Source organism: Scyliorhinus torazame, chromosome 22, assembly GCF_047496885.1.
Source record: "Scyliorhinus torazame isolate Kashiwa2021f chromosome 22, sScyTor2.1, whole genome shotgun sequence".
In the NCBI taxonomy this organism is placed as follows: Eukaryota; Metazoa; Chordata; class Chondrichthyes; order Carcharhiniformes; family Scyliorhinidae; genus Scyliorhinus; species Scyliorhinus torazame.
Window position 1 is genome coordinate 92054290 of NC_092728.1, and position 17308 is coordinate 92071597.

General features: G+C 46.6%; 1 protein-coding gene across 3 annotated transcripts in view; it reads left to right on the forward strand.

The window, feature by feature from the left end:
• Positions 1-2198: 2198 nt before the first annotated feature.
• The window catches only part of ak8 (adenylate kinase 8), a 257899-nt gene continuing 242789 nt past the window's right edge, over positions 2199-17308 (forward strand). For 2 of the 3 annotated variants that reach the window (XM_072488580.1, XM_072488581.1), the window contains exons 1-2: positions 2199-2532; positions 4864-4948. In XM_072488580.1, coding sequence (XP_072344681.1) covers positions 2449-2532; positions 4864-4948 — 169 coding nt within the window. In that variant the 5' untranslated portion in view covers positions 2199-2448. The remainder of the gene's footprint in view (positions 2533-4863; positions 4949-17308) is intronic. The other variant, XM_072488579.1, reaches the window with a different exon arrangement.

Below are 17308 nucleotides of genomic sequence, written 5' to 3' on the forward strand. Positions count from 1 at the left end.
ATTGTTTCTAGCACTTCACCATTTAGAATGTACAATGCTCGATCAATTTTAGGTTCAAAGTGGATGACCTCATAGTCACCTACATTGAAATCCATTTGCCACAGGTTTTACACATTCACTTAATCTATTTGTAATGCTTCCATCTTCACTGCTTGCAGCAGAAATATGGTACTGGGTGCGCAGCTTACCATGTGGAACTCTCAATTTTGCTCGCAGAGGATGACATCTAGAACATAGAACATAGAACATTACAGCGCAGTACAGGCCCTTCGGCCCTCGATGTTGCGCCGACCTGTGAAACCACTCTAAAGCCCATCTACACTATTCCCTTATCGTCCATATGTCTATCCAACGACCATTTGAATGCCCTTAGTGTTGGCGCGTCCACTACTATTGCAGGCAGGGCATTCCACGCCTTTACTACTCTCTAAGTAAAGAACCTATCTCTGACATCTGTCCTATATCCATCTCCCCTCAATTTAAAGCTATGTCCCCCTCGTGCTAGACATCACCATCCGAGGAAAAAGACTCTCACTGTCCACACTATCCAATCCTCTAATCATCTTGTAGGCCTCAATTAAGTCACTTCTTAACCTTCTCTCTAACGAAAACAGCCTCAAGTCCCTCAGCCTTTCCTCATCAGATCTTCCCTCCATACCAGGCAACATTCTGGTAAATCTCCTCTGCACCCTTTCCAATGCTTCCACATCCTTCCTATAATGCGGCGACCAGAATTGCACGCAATACTCCAAATATGGCCGCACCAGAGTTTTGTACAGCTGCAACATGACCTCATGGCTCCGAAACTCAATCCCTCTACCAATAAAAGCTAACACACCGTCTGCCTTCTTAACAACCCTCTCAACCTTGGTGGCAACTTTCAGGGATCTATGTACATGGACACCGAGATCTCTCTGCTCATCCACACTGCCAAGAATCTTACCATTAGCCCAGTACTCTGTCTTCCTGTTATTCCTTCCAAAATGAATCACCTCACACTTTTCTGCATTAAACTCCATTTGCCACCTCTCAGCCCAGCGCTGCAGCTTATCTATGTCCCTCTGTAACTTGTAACATCCTTCCGCACTGTCCACAACTCCACCGACTTTAGTGTCATCTGCAAATTTACTCACCCATCCTTCTACGCCCTCCTCCAGGTCATTTATAAAAATGACAAACAGCAGTGGCCCCAAAACAGATCCTTGTGGTACGCCACTAGTAACTGGACTCCAGTCTGAACATCTGCTCTCATAATTAGTGAATCCCAATGAAGTCATTGGCTAGAGGTTGCGGTGGGCACCAATTTAGTTGGGAGGAAATTTCTGCCCAGCGGAGGACAAGATATGACAAAGAAAGTTGAAACAGCAATCTGAGATCAAGAGCAACAAGTGCAAGGGGAGGGCGGGGAGAGAAAGAGACAGATTGACATCAAAATCTTTTTTGGGGGCTCCAGAATTTGAATGAAACAACATCACTTGCGTCCGTCCAAAAAAAAAGGGTTTCCTGAACGATTTATTTTCTACTTAATTTCAAACCTTTCAAAAGTCCCCATTCTCTTCACTTAAAAATCGTTTGGTCTGATGCCAGTCCCTTTCATTAAGGAAGACCCCGTTGTGGCAGAAGAATGGGGAGGCAGTGGCGTGGTGGTATTGTCATTGGACTAGTAAACATGAGACCCAGGGTAATGCTCCGGGGACCCAGGTTCAAATCCCGCCACTGCAGATGGTGAAATTTGAATTCACAAAACAAATCTGGAATTAAAAGTTTAGAGATGACCAGGGTAAACCAGGGTCGGTTGTCATAAAGACACATCTGGTTCACTAATGTTCTTCAGGGCAAGAAATCCGCCGTCCTTACCCGCCCGGTCTGGCCTACATGTGACTCCAGACCCACAGCAATGACCCTTAACTGTCCCCTCCAGGGGGGATGAATGGGCAATAAATGCTGGCCCAGCCTGCAATGCCCACATCCCATGAAGGAATAAAAGAAAAACATTTGAGGGAGGCGTCGAACACTCCCAAGGTACAAAATGATAAGCAGGGGATAGGGGATATCGATATCAAAAAAATGCGAGGGGGGGAGGGGGGTCACAATGGCTCGGTATCCATAGCAACTGGGCCCACAATCACAAACTTTTCAACAAGTTCAACGCTGAATAAGTGAATAAGTTTTAACCCTTCGGTTTGTCCCGGTGGCTTGCCGCGGTCGGCTTGTCCCGGGTGGCGGTCGGTGCCAATTGCGGCTCTCTTGTCAACAACCGATCCAACGGTTTAACGCTCCGTTGCCTTGGCAACGCGGCCTTCAACAATCGTGCGCGCGAGTCAACTTGAGTCCCGAGTCAACGGCGACGGCGGTGGTGGACAATCTCCGCCGCCTTGGGGAGGGTCTGGTCTTCAGGTGTAATTTTAATATTTATAATATTATGCACACGTTTTAAACCCCGAAGAAATGGACGCAACCAAAAAGCCGTTTCGGATTTCCCCAGAGCTCGGAGTCTATGCGGAGAAACATGGAATATTTCAGATCCTGCAGGTATGAACAACATCGACATGTTTCGCCAGTTATTATCACTTTTAATGCCGTTGCACATATTATAATTGTGCAGGTTTCCCCCCCTTTGGCCTTAAGCTAGAATCTTCGGCGTGTTCAGTTCAGTTAGGGTAAGTAGTTTGCTGCAGGAAAGACGCCAAGAAGCATCAACTTCTGCTCTGGGTCACTGTCCGTGTGGAGTTTGCACATTCTCCCCGTGTTTGCGTGGATTCCCCCCCGGATAAAGGAGGATAGGGTAGAGGCATGGGGCTGAGGTAGGGTGCTCTTTCCAAGGGCCGGTGCAGATGGGCTGAATGGCCTCCTTCTGCACTGTAAATTCCATGACTCGGGTTGTATAATATTTAGGTTGATCAAATGTAGCTGATTATGATATGACACCAAATAATTTAGGAAATTGAACAAAAGATGGGATCATTTTGTGTTAATACAAGTAGTTTTTGTTTTAAAACAAAATATTAAATGTTTTATTCATAGAGACTGAACTGAGAAGGTAAATTTAATGTATCCTTGAATTGAAAAATTACATTTGATTGTTAAAACAGTATGCAGATATTGAATATGGGGAGGAAAGAGTTCCCTGTTGGGGTAGTCATGCTTGTGGAAATTGTTAAGTTGATGCTCTGAATAATCTTTACTTATTCCAAACTTTCATGTGTTATAATTAACCGATCGGCCATGATAGTTACAGAAAAACTATTATCACTGGTTGGGGAGTCTAGGACTAAGAGACATAGTCTAAAAGGTAGAGCCAGACTTTACAGCAGTGGAGTTAGGAAATGCTGCATACAAAGGATGGTAGAAGTTTGTAACTCTGGCTGGGATTTTCCAGCCCTGCCCGACCTGGATCTTCTCGTCTCGCTCAAAGTCACTGGATTTTTGACTGTCCCGCTGCATCTCCCATGGCGGGTCCAGCCATGGCGGGGTTGGATAATCTCAGCATCTGTTCTATAAATAACAAATGTAGATCAATTGTTAATCCTGAATCTGAGATTGATAGATCTTTGTTAACCAAAGATATAAGGAGTGAGGGCAAGTATGTGGAGTTAGGTTACAGATCAACCAGGATGGTGGAACAGTCTCAGTGGGCTAAATACCTACTCCTATTCTTGTGCTCCTATGATTGAAGATTTAAATACCCAATTATCCCCTCCTCTCATTTAGTTTCAAGCAGGTTTGATTCCTGCTTGGGTCACTGTCTGTGCAGAGTTTGCACGTCTCCCCGTGTCTGCGTGGGTTTCCTCCGGGTGCTCTGGTTTTCTCCCATAGTCCAGAGATGTGCAGGTTAGGTGGATTGGCCATGCTAAATTGCCCTTAGTGTCCAAAAGGGGTTAGGTGGGTTATGCAGCAACAATAGGTTGCTGCATAAGATAAAGATGCATGGCATTAAGGGTAAAGTAGTAGCATGGATAGAGGATTGGTTAATTAATAGAAAGGGTGGAAGTGTGGGTTTAAGTGGGGTGTTCTTTCCAAGGGCCGGTGCGGACCCGATGGGCTGAATGGCCTCCCTCTGACTATAAATTCTATGAGTCTATGTGCAATATAATTTCCAGCATGGAAACAATGGGATAGCTTTTCATGATATTTAAAAAGTCAACAGAGAGCATTATTAGTTACTTTCATATCCGTAAGGAAGTGCCTTCACTCTACTTGCTAGCTCCTCCGACAGTTCAAGTTGAAGTGTGAAATCGCAGTTGGAAATCATAGGTTTGAATCCATATCTTAGTTGCTCTTATTCTAATGTGCTGCACCAACCAGCTGCCACTATTGTAAATGCAATATATACTGCCAGTCTTACTGTGAAAGCTGGCTTGAAAAGTTTCATTTATTTGAATTGTGTGGAAAAATAGTCTATACTTCCATGTTTTATTGCATTTAATTACTGCAAGTTTTTTTTAACAAGAATCTCACAAATCTTTTTATTTATTGGGATCAGATTTGGTTGAGTTCATAAGTATATAAAGCAACAAATAAAGTTTCATAATAATTGGAGGCTGACAGAATAGTTGGGGCAATGAAGCTAGATAGCTAAGGAATGAATAGATGCTGTAATAAGATCATAAGAGTGGTCTTCAAAAAAGGAGATCAAAATGGGTTGAAGAGCCCTCTTCATCTGGGTCTATCTTGTGAACTCAGCCCTGAAGACATATTTTTTCAATCTATCTTTTGCAAAAAGTGTTTTTTTGATCTTAGTCTGGCATTGTACTTCTGTTTAATTCCTGCATACAATACATGTCTACACAAGGCTACCAGTGCATAAGTCAGGATTATCAATGGGAAGTGTAACCTCTTTACTTACTTTCTTGTGCCCTTCAGAGACTGTTGCAGGGTTTGCTAGTGGATAAGCCAATGGAGCCCATTCAATATATGATAGATCATCTAAAAAGCGAAAACGATGAAGGTGAGGACAGTTTTTCATCTTGGTGAAAAGCACTTTATTTAATTATCTTTCAAGATTTTCTAAAATTTTAGCACAAACTCTGACAGCTGCAAGATTTTGGAAGTCTTCTCAAAGGGAAAATCAAAATCATAAGTGAATCATTACTTGGCCATGTGGACTGAATTAACCATGGTTAGAGCTCCTGGTTGAAGATGTCTTGAGAAATGCAGCTTTGTTGAGGAGAAAATAGGAAATGGGGGAGGGGGAAAATTTTATAAATTATTATGTCACTCCTGATTTAAAACCATGCTTTGTTTTACATTAAAAAATTATTGTATTTTATCTTTGTATGCACTTTTAATGGTGGACTTAGAATTTATGATGTCAGATTGTACGATCTCAAGAATCCCAATTGATGCCCCTCAATTCAATGGGATGTGGGGAACCTCAAAATGACAGTGTATTAGTTGAGGGACTTACAGAGTTGGAATAATAATTGAAGCACTTTTGAAAATTTGCCTTTAACTGGAACTATTTATATATTTGCTTCCCGGTGTATTTCAGTGTCTTTATCTTAAAACTGATGGGGCACTACTTGCGTACCTGTGCATGAGTAGAACAGATGTGTACAAAATTAATGTCTGTTAGAGAAATGTGGTTACAGTCTTGTCAGTTAGAAATCTACAAGGGAATAAAATAAATCTACAAGAGAACTAATCTAATTATAGAATGATTTTGTTTCCTTTTATTGAAAAATATGACCTAGGGCAAGTATAGCTTTTTTTTTTGTACGGAATAAACAATTACAATAGCCCAAGGCAGTTCTTCCCCCAAACAAGAGTTTGACCTTGTGTTAATAATAGAATAATTCTGTTTTCCACTGATCCCTTAACTGGAGAATCTTGAGTGTAAAGGCTTGAATCACCTGAGGATTTATTCTTCCAGATGAGGTTAGACAATTCTCAAAAGAATCATGTCTGCCAAAGAAAGATTTGCTTTGAAGTAGTTTGAAAGAAATTTACTGATGATGGCGCTATAGCTTGTTTTGTGCTGATTGAACAGAGAGGAACATATTTACATATTGGATTTGGTCGTTTTATTCCTGTGGCACTCATGTTGTTGTGTATTAAAATAAATTTCAAGATTTCGTGAAACCTTTAAAACTTCTATGCATTGCTTATGCTTCAAAATCTCTGTTGCTTGTGGTGCATGTGGAGAATTTTACTATAGGGTGAATGCTAAGAGTATTGTAATTGCCTTTTTTTGAAAATAGACATATATGTCTAAGCAACAAAGAGAAAATAGGTGGAATTTTCTGATATTTTGGCAAAGTGGCAACTCCGGTGGGAAAACTGTGATGTAGGCACTTTGAAGAATCTTTTTTTCATAGGTTTCACACCGCGTCCGTGGCAGGCAGAATCAGGATTTGCCCAGCCTGCCATTAGCTGAGCACTTCAATTAGTGGGATGCTCCATTTAAACACCTCTCCCACACACCCCAACACTTGTTCCAAGTCCACTGAGCAGAATGGCTGCAAGGAAGGCAGCTCCAAGGTTCACAGAGGGAGCCCGCAACCGAATGCTGGATGTCACATCCTGACCCACGAGCGGGGAAGACACCTTCCAGCAAGTTCATAGGAGGCAGTGACAGTGCTGTTAAGTGCCAGTTCACTTCAGAGGAGGGTGGGCATCCAGTGCCGGATGAGGATGAATGACCTTTGTTCAGCCAGAGTAAGTCACTCATGTAATCTCTTACCACTCACCCACCCATCACACATCCGTAGGGAGCTCACTCACTGCCGCCTCAAGGAGCACAATCACTTCCTCACCTCCCCTGCAGCTCGTCTCCTCATCACCTTCTTGCTCACACTCACCAACCACACATGCCAGGCATTCTTACCATCTGACCCAGCATGTGACCAGCTTACACTTTCCTATCTGTTCTTTTGCTGGACAAGCTGGCTCCCAAAAGTAGAAAGAAATTCCAGACGGTCGGAGGCGTGCCGGAGTTGAAAATCCTCTTGACATTTGAGAGGAGAGACCCCCCCAGCTGGCCGGGGAGGAAGAGGACCACTCCTGCACCGAAGGTGAGGTGGATGCAAAAAAACCAAATGAGAGCTGGCAACATCATTATCCTTCATACCAACCTCACATAAGTTCTATCTCTTCTATCCTTATGCGCATGCCAAGCACTAATAACATCTCCCTGCTCTTGCTGCATATCAGAGGAGCAGGCCAGTGCCTCCACCAGCCACGCAATATACATCAGCTCTAATTAATTCTTGGACCTCCACATTGAAGAAGCGTCACAGCTTTCACCCACACCTCCCACAGCACAGAGACGCACACATCAGTGAGATTTAGTAGTAGCGAGGCTCGGGTCACAATTTGGTGAGCACCTCGCATTTTATGATCACAGCATGTGGAGGCCGGGACGTCCCAGGGATCCGGCACTTGGCGAACTGCTAGATTTGAGGACTCTGATGAGCCCCACTCAGATCAGATGATGTGCCTGTGGACTCCATCATGCCTCAGTTGCTGGAATTCCAAAGACAGTTAGAAACATCAGGAAAGGATGTCTGCATCTCTCATCGTAATGCAAGGCTGACTGGAGGAGTCCCAATGTCTTGTTTCCAAGGAGATTGTGCCGCGATTCCGAGGCAGCCAAGTCAACACGGAGAGTGGCAGCCACGGTGAAGACCTTGGTGCAGGACTTCAGTCCTGAACTGGTGGAGTACTCCATAGTTCAGGGAATGAACTCCATGGTGGAGACTCTTGTGTGCATCCATGAGGGCTAGTGCTGGAGGATGGCAGGGCTTCTCAATCTCACTCCTTTATCCCAAGGAAGAAGCCAAGGACCCTCAAGCACCCATAGGGAGTAGGAGAAGCAGGTGCACAACCCAGGGCCTTTCATACAGTTGGAGGTGACCAGTCCATCTGACTCCTCTCTTCCACTCCAGCCTCACATGTCGAGTAGGATGGTATCACCACACTGCAGCAGTCCAAAAGCAGGCCTGGGCCCCCCAGGTCTCAGCCCTCCACAGGACTACATCTAAGGTAACAGGGTGTGGCAGACAGCAGGCTTCCTCCACACCTGCAGTGGATCCTGGGTTACAGCAAACATAGCAGTAGGGTTAGAAAGGTTGAAAAAAATCTAGTTGCACAGTGTGGGCATGGGTCTTGTTAGGCACTTGTAGATGGTGAGCATCTATGTAAGGAATCAACAACCTCCAATGTCAATATTTTAATCCTTTCCTTTTCCTTTCCACCGTGCTAGCTGCGTTCAGCTTTGGAGACCCTCCTGTGCCCTGAGGTCTTATGAAAAATTCAGGCACCTGCCGCCTAGGTAACAGTAAGGACTTGTGCACAACCCTGGAAACAGCGGGGTGGGGGATTGCCCTTTAAGGACGCATTGCAACTACACCTGGCTGAACAGGACGTCCTTCTGAGCTTTGTAGCCTTTGCCCTTGTCTTGGAGGTTCTATGTGCATGCCCTCAAAGCAGATGATGAAAAGGGTTAACTGTTGACCGGTAATCGGTGGCACTAACGGACATCAGGGCTGAATTAATGGGTATAATTGGCTCACCTGTCAAAGTTAAGGAATGTTAATAGACTGTCAATAACCTGGCAGCTCCTCAGTTTATTTGATTTAGTTTAATTGGCTGTTTGATTTATACAAAATAGGAGTAACCTGGCGGGCACCTGGTGCGGAAAAGGGTCTCCTTGTGAACCTGGTCCTGGGCTTGGCGAAACTCAAGATATACAGGTCCAGGCTGGGTGACTGAGGGGGTTGGCCAACCCAACTGTCTGCCCTTCTACAGCGACTACATTTGCGGCCGGGTGTCCCTAAAAAGGGAGCACGCGGTGTCTACCGGCACCGTTGACGCCTTCTGTGCGTGGTGGGCACCATGGGGACTAGGATGTCTTATCGACCCTCATCAAGTTTTGGTTGAATAGTTCCATTTGTGATTCGTTTTTTGTTGCAGGTGGTATTCCTTTAAGGGGCTGCCCCTTTAATTTGGGTCTCAGTTTTTAAAATTTAGTTCAATTGGTTATTTGATTTCATCAAAATAGGAGTAATCTGGCAGGCAAGGGCAAGTTCATTGACATTGTGGCTCTAGATTAGAGTTAACATGCCCTCTAGATTACAGTTAACACGCTCAGGCATTATCATACTGGTAACCTCCCATGCCAAACACCCCCATTCCACCCCCCCCCCCCCCCCCCCCCCTCTATTCGACACCCATCCAGCACAGCAGCCAAGGCCTTTCGTCCCAGTGCCAAGGCTCTTCGAGAAGACAGAGTCCCTTCAAAAGACAATTTTGGCCTCCAGATGGGTGAACTTTAAAAGTCTCCTCTCATCGCTCAGTTCTCCTCTTTCCATGTCCAGATCTGCAGCTGGGCTGCTGAGGTTCCCTCCCTTCGTTGCGCTTTTCGTGCTTCCAACTCGGTGAGGCCTGCCCCCACCCCAACAACTTTGTTGTACCGACTCCACGCCCCCTGACATTTAGTCTTGTTGCAACCTTCAACCGTTTTCCACTATGTGTGGAATTTAATTTTAATCATCCCAAACTAAAATTCACAGCCCAAATCAGCAACTAGTCTTTGATCTATTTTTACTGTACTTTATACAAGCCCTGTTGCTTTGACCCCCAAAATACCTATTTTGAGTCAACCTTATTTTAGCTATTAAAATGAATCTGTACCAGACTAATTTTTCTTTTGTCAATGATTACAGCGAAATTCTTTCTTTTATCTATATCTCAAAAAAAATGTTGGTGCCGTGTGGAGTTTGCACATTCTTCCCGTGATTGCGCGAGTTTCTCCCCCACAGCCCAAAAGATGTGCAGGTTGGTGGATTGGCCACGCTAAATTGCCCCTTAATTGGAAAAAATGAATTGGGTACTCTAAATTTTTTTTTTAAAATGTTGGTGTGGTAAAAAAAATTGAGAATCTGGAAAACCTGGTGATCTCAAAGAATGGGCCTGAAGAAATTAGATTTAAAATATGGAAAACAATAGGACAGGTGGTGATTAATCCAATTCTACAGGGATAAGCTTTATAAAATATGTTGACATCTTTTATTGAGCCAGGAACCAACGTCTGACTACATTCTCGCGGAATGTGATGGATGTATTTGATAGATCTTGGGACACTAAGTAAACTGAGTTTAGTAGAACCGCCACAACGATAGTCATTAATAAAGGTAAGGTAAAGTCGCCTTAGACCCAGAGGACCATAGGCTGCTTTCCCCTTTGAGGGGGAGAGCTGATTGGTGGTGATTTAACCTGAGGATCACCACAATCTCAGGTGAGGGGCAAGGTTGAGAAGGCCTTCATGAATGACCTTATTTATATGCCATAAATGAATACCAGCAGAAGATGAGTTTTGTGAGGGCCACGAAGAATCCAGCACGAGTTGAAGGATAGAAAGAAATAACATTTATTTACAATAACATATACATACAACAGCAGCAGCAGCAACTTCCTTGCTGCTCACTCTCCTCTAGCCGGTTCCAAACTGGCCAGCTTTATTTATGCAGGGAATCTGCTAATGATTTCTCCGCCCCCCTCATTGGGGAAGCTCATACTCCCAAAGGATTGTGGGATTGCCATTAGTCCCCAGCCAATGGTAAGCTGACAGGTTCCCCCCCCCCCCCCCCAAAGTCCAAGGAATCCACCGAAGACCCTGGCGAAGAAGGGTGTCGGACTCGTTTTGCCGCAGGCCGGACACCATTTGCACGAGGCGCTGGATCGGGCGGCGTGTAATGAGACGGAGAACGGTGCTTCCATGATGAACAGCGTAACGGTTGTACATCCATGGCCCGTGGGCCCGAGGAGTCCCCCTCTGAGGCATCCTGTGTCTCCATCTCGGAGTTGGAGTCCGCTGCCTCCGTCATCTCGGCGTTTCTATCTCCACGTGCTTCTGCAACGACCTGCGCAGGCTTTGAGTGCGGCACCAGAGGAAGATTGTGAGGAATACTTTCCACTGTGCCTGGTCTCTGTGGCTGTAGAAATGAGCTCCGGGGGGCGGGGAATCTTTGGAAGGGATGGTCTTCTAGACCGAATGTGGTCTACATGCTTGCGCTGGAAACGACCCTGGGCTTGCACCTGGTAAGAGATGGAGCCCGTTTGGCAAAAGATTACGCCAGGGACTGTAGCCGGTTAGAATGGCTAACTCCCGATTAGAATGGCCAAACCCCGATTTAAAATGGCAAACGGAAGAGGCTGATGGGACAATCAGCCAACAGGACTCAAACAGGCAGCTGCAGGCAAAACTGTGTATTCGCCTCTGGGGAGGTCAGACAGAATCGATACCTGCAGCCACCAACACAACAACACACCAGCCATCTGAATACTAATTAGCAATCCCCGGGAACAATACGCTACAAATTAGACACACAAAGCCAACCCAGACTTTACGGCGCCAGCAGGAGCGAGAGGTGAACGACCTCCCACACAAAAGAGAGGTGAACGACTACCCCAAAACCGCCCATCGATCAGGGAATCGCTCCAGCATTGGAGAATATCTAACCAAGTGATTGGGACGAAGTCCAATCACTTGGAACCAGGTACAGGGTCCGCCCCGAAAGGCGGGAAGCCCCTGGGGACTATAAGAATAGGGGCCAAATCGCTCTCTCTTCGCCTCTCTGCACCCTTTGAGACCCTTCTGCTGACCTTCTACAACAGCCGCAAGAACTGTAAGTCTTACTCCAACGCTCGCTACGAGATAGGCACTCCTGACTATCGACCTGTACCCGCTTTGAATCCCGCAGGCTCAGAACTCATACGATAGGCCATTCGTTTCCCTGACCTGGTGGGCCATTTCCAAAGTTAAGTATTGGCCTGTTAGTTGTAGGATGTAGCTTAGAAGTAGAATTAATGTATAAGTATTGGTTACTGTATATAATAAATGCGTTGATTTAACTCTTACTAAGCGGTGTATTGGATTATTGATCATTACTCTGACTTGAACTACGTGGCGGTATCAGAAAGATACCTGGCGACTCAAGAGCAAAGGTGATAGAACAAGAGCAATTAATCTAAGGCTAAAACGAGCAACATTTTGGCGAATCTGCCGGGACCCGATCTAGAAGTGGAAAACCACTCCGGGAGAACCCAAGAAATTTGAATTAGAAACCCAATTGGAAACAGAAAACCACAAGGGTTCAAGCAGTTCTGATCAATAGTCATAATTCGGAAGTGTGTGTATGCACGTGTAACTAACAGGGCTATAAGGTAAAACTGATAGATTTTTGTTGCGTCAAAACTGTCGGAAGTCTGTATTAGAAGAAGCAGTCGGATAGGAAAGATGGCCATGCAGGCAATGCAGCGCCTCATGAACCCTGAGGAATTTGCGGTCGCAGTGACCAGCAGCAGTAGAGTGGGACAGTGTCCCATTTGGGAGGAGGAAATCCGGAAATACCTCAAGGGGAAAGGATGGCCTCTGTGGAATGATTTCTGCGATAACGAGGAATCAGGTCCCGGAAGTATAGGACATACTTGGTGGGAGAACCTGAGCGAGATACACAAAAAGAGCTTAGGAAAAGCTCGCAAGCCGATGGCAATCGTGTCCTGTTTGGCACAATTGCGAGGCACAGAGGAGGTCGTCAAGACCCTCCGCAAAGATGTTGAGGGCATACATCGGATGAGTAAAGTCGATGTAAGCGAAGTTGAAAAAGAGAATTTCGAATTAAGGAGGAAATTGACAGCAAAAGATGGAGAGGTGGCTGACACCAAACGGGCTCACCAGTCTTGGCTGGTGCATTTAAGCAGTTTCCAGTCGCAATATCAAAAGGCCTATCAGGACACGCAACGTGCAGTCCTGGTAAGAGAAGAAACAGAAAGACAGGTAGAAGCGTTACAGAGACAGTGTAGCGATCTAAAAGCAGCATTAAGAGCACGCCATGCTGCCACCACAGAACAAAGACAGAGCACCTTAGATCACGCAAAGTGCCGGAAGCAGATTGCAGAGCTGCAATCGCTGCTTTCTGTTCAGAAAGGTTTTCAGGAAACCTTTGGGGAAAAGTTAGACCAGGAAGACGGCCCTGATTGGGAAGAGTTACACGAAACAGCGCAGAGATATGTTCAGGGAACATGTGTGCAGGGAAAGCCCCAAAAGAGAAAAGCACCCCAACCCCCCACACAGCAGATAGTTCAGGCTCCAATGAACCCTGTAACCACCCACCGCACAGCCACATCAGACGATGCGGAATATCTATATTCCACCCCCTTATCAGTGACCCAATTACGGGATGCGTGCGAGACGATCACACCGTTCCTCCCCGCCTCAGACCCCCACCATTTCTTTGCCACAGTTAGACATCAGGCAAACATGTACAGCCTGGATGAGAGAGAGCATGTAAAGCTCATGGTTTTAAGTTTAGATCCGTCAGTAGCAGCAGCCCTTCCCAACCCACAGAATGTAGGATGAGGCACCCTTGCAGAAATGCAAACCGCGATCTTGGATGCGATCGGGTATAACCGGGGTGACCCCGTAGATGGCCTCAATAAATGTAGGCAGAAGAAATCTGAGCACCCCACAGCGTTCGCTGGGCGCCTGTGGATTCACTTCGCAGCAGTCTTTGGAGACGTAGACCGTGCCCATTTGTCCCCAGACAACATGGTCAAATGGACCCGCACCCTTATCTCCCATGCCACAGATGCAGGACAGAAAGCCTGTACGAGTTATGATCCCTCAGAGGAGGCCCATAATGAGAAGTGGGTAGTGAAAAGATTGTCCTGCGTTTGGGAGCAATCTGTTCAGAGCAAACCCACGTTAAAAATAGCGAGGAAAAGCAGGTCGCCGCAGATATGCAGGCAGTAAAAACAACACACCAGAACCCCGCATGGGTGAATGAGGGAAAGAACAGCCCCCCCACCCAAGTCACTAGAGTGTTACAACTGCGGACAGTTGGGACACTTCGCCAAAGAGTGCAATGCCCCTAAAAAGCCACAGAGAGCCCAGCAGACAGGCACTCTGAGTAAGAAAAAGACAGAGCCCATTCATAGCGTTAGCGCCCGTTCGGATCAGACGGACTTGACCGGAATGGACTGACTGTGTACGGGCTCCCCCAGTTGGGTCTGCGACACCCTTTGGGATAGGTCAGGACGACCCATAGTTGCAGCGAAAATTCGGGGACAGGCTATCGAATTTCTCTGGGACACAGGAGGGTCCCGCACCACCATAAATTCCTCCACCCTATTTCAAAAGGACACGTGGCCCACTACAGCCATAATCACCCTCAGCGGCTTTACAGGCCACTCACAGCAGGGACACATCACAGCCCCTGTACCCATTCAAATCGGCACCATCACCACCAAGCACCCCGTAGTTTTAGTTGACCTGCCCCACACAGCAGAACACATTCTGGGAATTGATTTCATCAATTCCCACCACCTTTCATTCGATCCAGTCAACCAGTGTGTCTGGAAGATGGCGAAATCCGCAAGAGCCCCCGCAACGCTCAACATAGGCGAATATATGAACAAAATTAGCGCCGTAGGCGAATTTTGGTTCAACCCGACCACGCTTAGTACGGACAAGCAGGTTAGGGCAGTTCAGCAAAAGAACAGAGCAGCATTCGCGACCCACAAGCACGACTGTGGACGGATGACTGGCTCCTTACAAGTAACAGGACCTGACCCTAGACCCCAAAAACAATACGGATTTCCCCAAGAGGCAGAGGGAGAAATCTTAAAAGTAATAGAGAGCTCATTAGAGCAGGGCGTACTTAGATCAGTAGCCTCCACTAATAATGCCCTGATTTGGCCAGTGAGAAAGCCCGATGGATCATGGCGACTGACCATTGATTATCGGGAACTCAACAAAGTCACCCCTGCAGCAGCCCCCACCGTAGCAACAAGTCCCGAGACCATGCTCAAGCAGGGACTCAATTCCCGCTACTTCACGGTTTTGGACATCAGTAATGGACTCTGGTCCATTCCATTGGCAAAGGTGTGCCAGTACAAATTTGCCTTCACCTTTAAAGCACAGCAGTACACGTGGACATACCTGCCACAAGGATTCCACAACTCCCCCTCCATTTTCCACCGACAGCTGGCAAATGGATTAGCAAAATTCTCTCGCCCTGAATGTCTGGTACAGTATGTAGATGACCTACTACTGCAGACAGACACCAAGGAAGAGCACATTGAGCTTCTGTCCGAACTCCTGGAACTATTACATTCAATTGGTTGTAAAGTCAACCCCAAAAAGGCCCAGATTTTGGAAGAAAAGGTGATATATTTGGGAACAATTATCACGCACGGTAAACGCAAGATCGAGCATAAAGGGATTGACTCGATCGCTAAATTGCCCCTTCCCCAGAACGTTTCAGCCCTCCGGTCGTTTTTAGGACTGGTTGGCTACTGCCGAAACCACATTGACGGTTTCGCCAGCAAGGCAGCGCCTCTCAGACCTCCTAAAGAAAGGAGCCCCCTGGGAATGGCTTCCGCAGCATACGGATGCTGTGGACTCTTTAAAACAGGCACTCATAGCAGCCCCCGCACTACAAGTTCCAGACCCACTTTCCCCTTACACCATAGAGGTAGCGACCACAGACCGCACCCTTTCAGCCGTGCTCCTCCAGGAACGGCACGACCAGTTAAGGCCCGTAGCTTACGCCTCCCGACTTTTAGATGCTGTGGAGCAGGGATTTTCAGCCTGTGAGGGGCACCTGCTCGCAGTTTTCTGGGCAGTCCAGTATTTTTCATATATTACCGGACTGAACCCCATCACAATTCTGACCGAACACACCCCGACCCAACCTTTACTGGACGGACGACTCAAGGACGGTACAGTAAGCCAAATAAGAGCAGCCAGATGGATCCTTCTCTTGCAGGAATGGGACATCACTGTGAAAAGGACAAAGACACACACCTACTTAGCCGACAATTTGCAGTATCCAGGAACCCCCCATGAATGTGAGATTATCTCTCCACACCACAACACAGGCCCCTTTATCGCCAAAACACCCCCCAGAAAGATAGGTAATTCAACTCAGAGTCCCCCGCACACGGACACGTGTGAGCCCATTAAGATTTATGTGGATGAATCTTCTACGGTCTTGGATGGGAAGCGCATAACAGGTTGCGGGATCTATGTCGAGGACGCGCAGGGACGCGCCCTTGAGGAAGTAGCGTTAAAACTACTCGGACACTTAGGCGCGCAGGCAGCAGAGCTTGCGGCCATTGCATATATAGTTGAGCACCCAGATTCCTTCCCCAGCCCAGCAGACATATACTCAGACAGCCTCTATGTGTGTAACAGCCTTACCGAATTTCTGCCCCTCTGGGAAGCAAGAGGATTTGTTTCCGCAGATGGAAAACCCCTCCCCTCAGCCCCATTGCTCCGCCATGTTTTAGAAAAAGCCCAGAACAGGACTTTTGGCATCATCAAAGTCCGCAGCCACCATCGTTCCTCCCCCCCCCCCCGGAAAAGTAAAAGCCGACGCACTGGCTAAGGCAGGTTCCATACATGGGTATTTTTGGAAACCCCCCAAAAGCGCACCAGTGAGTGCAGTTCAGGTCTCACAGACAAAGATCGAGGATCTAGTGGTGGCCCAGAAGCAGGACAGCAATCTCACGGAGATTGTAAAAGGGAAGTATCCCGCCTCTTACAAGAGGTTTAGAAATACATTGACCACACATGACTGTGTGGTGTTAAAGGACACCCTTTATGTGGTTCCTGAACAGGACAGGAACCAATTGATTTGTTTGTTACATGACAGTCATGGACATCAGGGAATCGATTCCACTACAGCCCATCTCAAACAGCTTTGTTGGTGGCCAAACTTAAAGGAAGATGTAAGCCATTACATAGAAAATTGTCTTATCTGTGCGCAGAATAACCCCGACAGATATGCCAAAAAGGCCCAACTCAGCCACACCCGACCCGTTAATGGCCCCTGGACTAACCTCCATATTGATATTGTAGGTCCATTGCCCCCTTGCAGGAATGGCTACAAATATGTACTTGTGGTCATAGACACATTTACAAAATGGGTAGAAGCATTTCCAGCCCGCACAAACATTGCAAAAACCACAGCCAAGATTCTAACCCACCACATCTTTACAAGATGGGGACTCCCCCGCAACATTGAATCCGACCAAGGCTCCCATTTTACGGGATGTGTCATGCAGAACGTCCTCACGATATTTGGCATCACCCAAAAATTCCACATAGCATACCACCCATAGTCGAGTGGTAACGTGGAGCGCATGAATCGGACCCTAAAAACCACCATCAGAAAAATGGTCCAGCAGAACAACACCACTTGGGACTCAGTCCTCCCTTTTGCGCTGATGTTTTTGCGTAACACTATTTCTACATCCACAGGTTACACCCCACACACTCATGACCGGACGCCCCATGAAAGGC